Source organism: Arvicanthis niloticus, chromosome 16 (assembly GCF_011762505.2).
Source record: "Arvicanthis niloticus isolate mArvNil1 chromosome 16, mArvNil1.pat.X, whole genome shotgun sequence".
In the NCBI taxonomy this organism is placed as follows: domain Eukaryota; kingdom Metazoa; phylum Chordata; class Mammalia; order Rodentia; family Muridae; genus Arvicanthis; species Arvicanthis niloticus.
The window spans coordinates 51,086,179-51,092,294 of NC_047673.1; the positions used below are offsets into that span (position 1 = coordinate 51,086,179).

At 48.2% G+C, this 6,116-nt stretch overlaps 1 protein-coding gene across 3 annotated transcripts in view; it reads left to right on the forward strand.

The window, feature by feature from the left end:
- The first annotated feature begins 1,067 nt into the window (after positions 1-1,067).
- Positions 1,068-6,116, forward strand: part of Sh3rf1 (SH3 domain containing ring finger 1) — a 159,850-nt gene continuing 154,801 nt past the window's right edge. For 2 of the 3 annotated variants that reach the window (XM_034520891.2, XM_076914186.1), the window contains exons 1-2: positions 1,068-1,208; positions 2,751-3,238. In XM_034520891.2, coding sequence (XP_034376782.1) covers positions 2,846-3,238 — 393 coding nt within the window. In that variant the 5' untranslated portion in view covers positions 1,068-1,208; positions 2,751-2,845. Of the gene's footprint in view, positions 1,209-1,526; positions 1,621-2,750; positions 3,239-6,116 lie in introns of those variants that run through there. The other variant, XM_076914184.1, reaches the window with a different exon arrangement.

Consider the following 6,116-nt stretch of genomic DNA (forward strand, 5'->3'; position numbering starts at 1 on the left):
GTGGCCTGGCAGGAATTTCATACATAATCTCTCTCTTGAAGTAACTTTTGGTAAAATGACAGTAAGTATAAACGAAATCACACTCCTTGACAACATTTAACTCGTCTCTGAAAATAAGTACAAGCCTACACACACACACACACACACACACACACACACACACACACACCCTTGGACACCCCCTTTTGCAAACCCACACTTCAGAGTATACAGGTGTGTGCCCGGGGCAACAGAAACAGATTACAGAGATGATGCTGATGGCTGCCTCCAAGGCGCAGATAAAAGAGGTACCCCCTAGCCAGCTTCAAGGTGCCGGCCCACCTGGGTCAGACTTTGAATTTGCCCCATTTTAGGTAGGTAGGAAGAACCTTCCCAAGATGGGCTTTAATCTCTCACCAGTTTTTCTAGTCCCCCGCCCCGCCCCCCTTTTCTTATTTTGAATTTTGGGATCGGCAATTCTCCAGACTTGCTTGGATTTGTCTCCCTTGGCTGCTGCAGATGTGGGGGCCGATTGCTGGGCGGAGAAAGCGAGCCCCGGGATACATAGGGTGGTCAGTAGCCCGGACCCCAAAACTAAGGGGGTCCCACTTTTCTCTCTCTGCATCCACCCAGGGAGTGGTACTCTCAGCAAAGCGCGATCGGTTCCCGCCAGAGCCACTCCCTTCCCTGGCCACTGTGAAGAGTCGGTCTCCAGGCACCGGCCAGGCGGAGCCCGAGGCCGGCAGGGCGCCCTTGCCCCAGCCTCTTCCTGGTCCCTCAGCGCCACTCCCACTGCCCTCCTCCCGGGTAGCTCCATTCGCTCGGGGCGCGCGTCCTCGGGGTGAAGGCGCGGATCCCCGAGCCTCCCTCCCCGTTGCTGCGTCCCCGAGGCTCCCGCGCGGGTCCCCGAGCGGCGGGCGGCGCTGTGGTCCGTCCCTCCAGTCCCCCGGCGCCCGCTGTGCGCGGCCCCCGCCTCCTCCTCCTCCTCCTCTTCCTCCTCCTCTCCTCCTCCTCCTCTTCGGCGGCGTCGCGTTCCCCCGCCCTCCTCGCTGGGCGGGTGGGAGGCGGTGGCGGCGGCGGCGTGCTGTGTGAGCGCGCGCGAGGGGGGCGGCCGAGAGGAGGCTCCCGGTGCCACCGCGGCGGACGAGCCACACGGGCAGCGGGCTCGGCGGGGCCGCATCTGCCAGCGCTGCGGGGCCGCGAACAAAGGCGAGCAGCGGAGGCGCGAGGTAGGGCGCGCGGCGAGTCGGGGACGCTGGGCGCGGGGTGGTGGCCAGTGGTCGCCGCATCCTGGTGGTGCGCGCGGGTCGGTCCCCGCGCTTCCCCTTTGGGTCTCCAGGACCTGCCGGGAACGAGCCCCGCGGCCTCTCTTCTCCTCTTCCGAAGCTGCCCGGCCTCGGGGCCGCGCTCTCCCGGGACGCAGCCCGGTCCCTCCTGCCTCCGGGGTGGCAGTCTCCGGGGACTGTCGCTGAGCTCATCCCGGCGGGGTCGCTAGTCTGCTTCCCGCCGCACTCCGTGGCGCTGACTTTCGCCAACTTAAGGCTGCATCGTTATTTTTCTTTAAGTCCTTGAAAACTTCCACCGATCGGTGTTGGGCAATTTTTTGTCCTGGGTTTGACCTAAAGGGAGACTTGAGAGGAGGTAATTGGGTGAGATCCCCTGTTCCTGGAGCTACCCTGCCGCAGCCTCAGCTGCTAGGATCAGCTCTGTCCCCGGCTGGCGACACCTGGTTCTGGGGTGTGTCTGTGGTGAGCACCACGCTAAAGGGTTGGGGACTACCTGTGCCCCACCGTGGGAAGAGGGGCGCACCCTGGCTCTCTCCAGAACCGACTAGCCAGGAACAGCTGTTAGTATAGGCTCCAATCCTTTCACACACACAACCCTCCTAGGCACCCACATTTAAACATTGATTGGGGTGGTGGTGGTGGGGACAGCGACACACCAACTGGCTTCAAATACTCTTTCTCTCACCTCCTAAAGGGCCCGGTTTTTCAGATTGTACCCAGAGTTTTCAGCCTAGCATTCATCCCATTGTCGAAATCTTGGTGATCATTTTGCTAGATTTTTCTGAATGGGATTAGGACAAGCGGTTCAGAAATCTGTTTCAGAGTTTGTCAGCCATGCTGGAAAGGGTGATTTTTAAAAATTTTTTATTTTATTTTATTTTTAGCTATTTTCAAGCAGGTCTTGGTTATCTTTTAGAATTGCCGGCCATAAGCTCTGTTTTTTATTGCGCCGGCGGGGCTGGGGGGGTCGTTGGATAAGATTAAGCTGTTCTGTTCTCAGACAGGGAAGAAACATATGTATTTAATATTGGGATCATTTACCACAAGGATCACCCAAGGCAAGGCTTCTTAAATGATAACGGTGGCTTACAATTTGGGAAGGTCGTTGCATTTAAAAGTATTGTTTTAAATAGAGGAAACTTTGAGTCGATTTTGCTTCGGTTCTCCAATAAGTTGAGGATTTCATTAGGCAGCCAATATCAGTCCAATTATTGCTTTTTTGTAAACCCTGTTTATTGCTTGCTAGTTATTTTTTGCCCAGCGAGGTTCTAGATATCTTCAGGGATTAATGAGGACTCGTTTAAGAAGCCTGTTTTGTTTTTAATTGTTGACTTTGGAGTTCAGAAACCACATTCCAAAGCCAAGCTGGACTATGCAGAGGAAGCACTTTTGTGTACTTTTTGGTTCTTGGCTCCACTGTGAACTTTTCCCCCAGATAACAACAGTCATTTTTCTCTTTCCTCCCCTCTCTCCCCATAACTCCAGAGCAAAGTCTGAAATGGATGTTACATGAATCACTTTAAAGGGCTGCATACAACTATGAACCTTTTGAAGCCGTTTTCTCACTAAAGTCTCTCAAGATGGATGAGTCTGCCTTGCTGGACCTTCTGGAGTGCCCCGTGTGTCTAGAACGCTTGGATGCTTCTGCAAAGGTCCTACCTTGCCAGCATACATTTTGCAAACGATGTTTGCTGGGGATTGTGGGTTCCCGGAATGAACTCAGATGTCCCGAATGCAGGACTCTTGTTGGCTCCGGGGTAGATGAGCTCCCCAGTAACATTCTACTGGTCAGACTTCTGGATGGTATCAAGCAGAGGCCTTGGAAACCCGGCCCCGGTGGGGGCGGCGGGACCACCTGCACAAACGCATTAAGGGCACAGGGCAGCACTCTGGTTAATTGTGGCTCAAAAGATCTGCAGAGCTCCCAGTGTGGACAGCAGCCTCGGGTGCAAGCCTGGAGCCCCCCAGTGAGGGTGAGTAGCTTGTAAGAGAGGCAGTTGGGTGAACACAAGTGGTGATGACTGACCACAGCTCTTCCGTGTTAGCTTATTTTCCAAATCAGCTCAAGGAAGCCACACCTACCTGGGCCGATAGATTCAACCTTAGCACCTTATTTTCTCTTGAAATAAGACCGGATCCGACATAATGAATCTTAAGATCTTCTCTTGTAGTCTCTATTGTCTGGTAGGATATGTTTTAGGAACTAGGTATCAAATGTTCATTAAAAGGGAAATTTGGTATGGTCTCACCCTTTTAATGGCCCTGAGAGAATCCTGTGTGTGTGTGTGTGTGTGTGTGTACATGTGCAAGCATATATAGTAAGTATGTATATGAGTGAATCGTAGGTAAGAAAGCAAGCCTTAATTTTTATGCTGCTTAGATCCACTCTGGTGGTTTTATGAATGCACAGTACAGAATATGGTTGGAGGGATTTTTTAACAAATCATGGCCACAGGTAGCAGCTTCGTTGCTATAGCAACAGAATGTCACATAGGACCACACTATTACATCTATGTACGCTGGGCTTTGTAGGGAGTGAAATGAAATACTCCATTAAAATGATTTTTTTTCCCTTGGTTTCGTCGGAAATAATTTAGGTGAAGTTAAATATTTCTACCTTTACTACAATTTAATTTAGCAAATGAAGATTCTTAATGAATAGGAATTATGTTTCCCTGGATTGTTTCCTGATATGATGTGCTTTTATTGTTTTTCATGAAATGAGACGTGGTTTTGACATCTGGACAACAAGAGTCACCCTGTTTTGGTTGGAAGTTGCAATTTTGATAATTGACCAAATATTTAGCAAGTGAATAGATTTGATCTTCTTTTGTTTTTTGTTTTGCTTGTTTGTTTTTTTTTTCGAGACAGGGTTTCTCTGTGTAGCCCTGGCTGTCCTGGAACTCACTCTGTAGACCAGGCTGGCCTCAAACTCAGAAATCCACCTGCCTCTGCCTCCCAAGTGCTGGGATCAAAGGCGTGCGCCACCACCTGCCTGGCTAAGTGAATAGATTTTTATAGGCTCTTAAAATTGTTATTGTTTTAGATTTTAAAAATTGTTATTTGTCTAAGTGTTTTGCCTGCACATGTGTATATTTGCACCACCCATGTGCCTGATGCCCATAAAAATCAGAAGAAGGAATCAGATTTCCCAGAACTGGAGTTAGGAATTGTGAGCCATCATGTGGGTGCTGGGAACTGAACCCCAGTCCTCTGCAAGAGCAGCCCATGTTGTTAAGTACTGAGCCAGCTCTCCGGCCCCCAGTTGTTTTAAAGAACATTTTAAAGCTGGCTGAGATTTTTTTTTTCTCAAATATTTATAGTTAGAACCTAAAACTGATTGCTTTCCTCTAATAAATAGCTTACCCACTAGGATGGTACTGTATAGTATGAACCGTCAAATGGTATAAATGATAAAAATACTTACATCACTAGATGTAAAATACACAAAGTCTCTTAATCATTGGTACTGTTTGGATTACTAGAAACAGCTTTATCATTAGGCTCCCAGGTTTCTTTAGATTCATATACATGATATATGATTAATATGTAGATGTTAAAAATTGGCCTCGGATGGCTTCCTTTCTTTCTTTTCTTTTTTTTTCTTTCCGTAGCCTGGGTTAGCCTGGAATTCACTATATATCCCAGGCTAGCCTCAGATTCATGCTCCCACCTTGATTTACCTAGTATGGGATTATAGGCCTGAATTACCCTGGCTTTGGGAAGGCTTGTCTGAAAATATTATTAGACTTCTTGTATCGTACCAAGATTACTGGCACCTTGATTAGTACACATGGGGTAATGAATATTTTAATCTCATAACCAGTGATGGGGTTGATCATTTCCGAGCCACAGAACCAGGTCTGCTTGCCTTAATGGAGAGGGAAGGTAGATTTGCATCTTTGGAGGGTTTTTTTTTTTGTTTGTTTGTTTTTTTTGTTAATTGGACCTGGAGAGAGTGGCTTCCGGCTATGAATTTGTGTCCCAGTTGTTGCCTTACCTGTTGGGAGGAATGCTATGAATGTCTGATTGCTGATAAAGAAATTTAAGGAGAGGTTCAATCAAGCCCATTTGATTTTAAATGTTCTTTCTGATGTAGGCATTGACAAGGAAATACTCAGAAGTAAAAGGCCCTGCGCCAGCTAAGCTTCCAAAATGGGCGTTTACTTTTCTTGGCTATTTGGAGATTTTGATCACGTCGATATTATTTTTCTGGTTTCTATGATTCCTAATTTACTTCCTGTTTTTCTTTGACATATTACAGATGCTTTGCAGAGAGGATCAGTTGAACTTGAGCCTTATTAATTTGTATAAAAACCTTGGGGTCTTTGTGGAGAGTGGGGGGTGGAGAAAAACAGAGGGTAGAAGTGTTCAGTCTGAGTCGGAGTAAATTCCATCATCATTATTAAAAAATATTTTTTTTTCCGGGTTAAGTATTCACGGCAGCCCAGGCTTAACGTATAGAGAGTGAGCACCTGAAAGGTAAATTTGCTCCCAGAACCTGATGCTTGACAAAGTTAGAAATTTGGATCGCAGACCACATGGAGGTTGTAATGTGCCGGCTGGATACTTCCCCGAGGTGAGCGACTACAGTAACTCCCCAGCGCTCATCTCTCATCCTCCTTGCTTAGATGCTCTGACCCAGCCAAACACTTCAACCAGCCTGTGGCCACATGTTGTGGAAAGCTGAGACTGAGACCATGTGGAACGTTGCTGCAGCTCGCCAGTGCGGCTCTGTGTTAGATTGTTACCCATGTGGCCTCCTCATGTTTCTAGCCGAGGTGGGTTCAATGCTATCAGCAGATTCCAACATTTCCAATGTGCGATCCACATCTTATTCCTAGAGCTTTA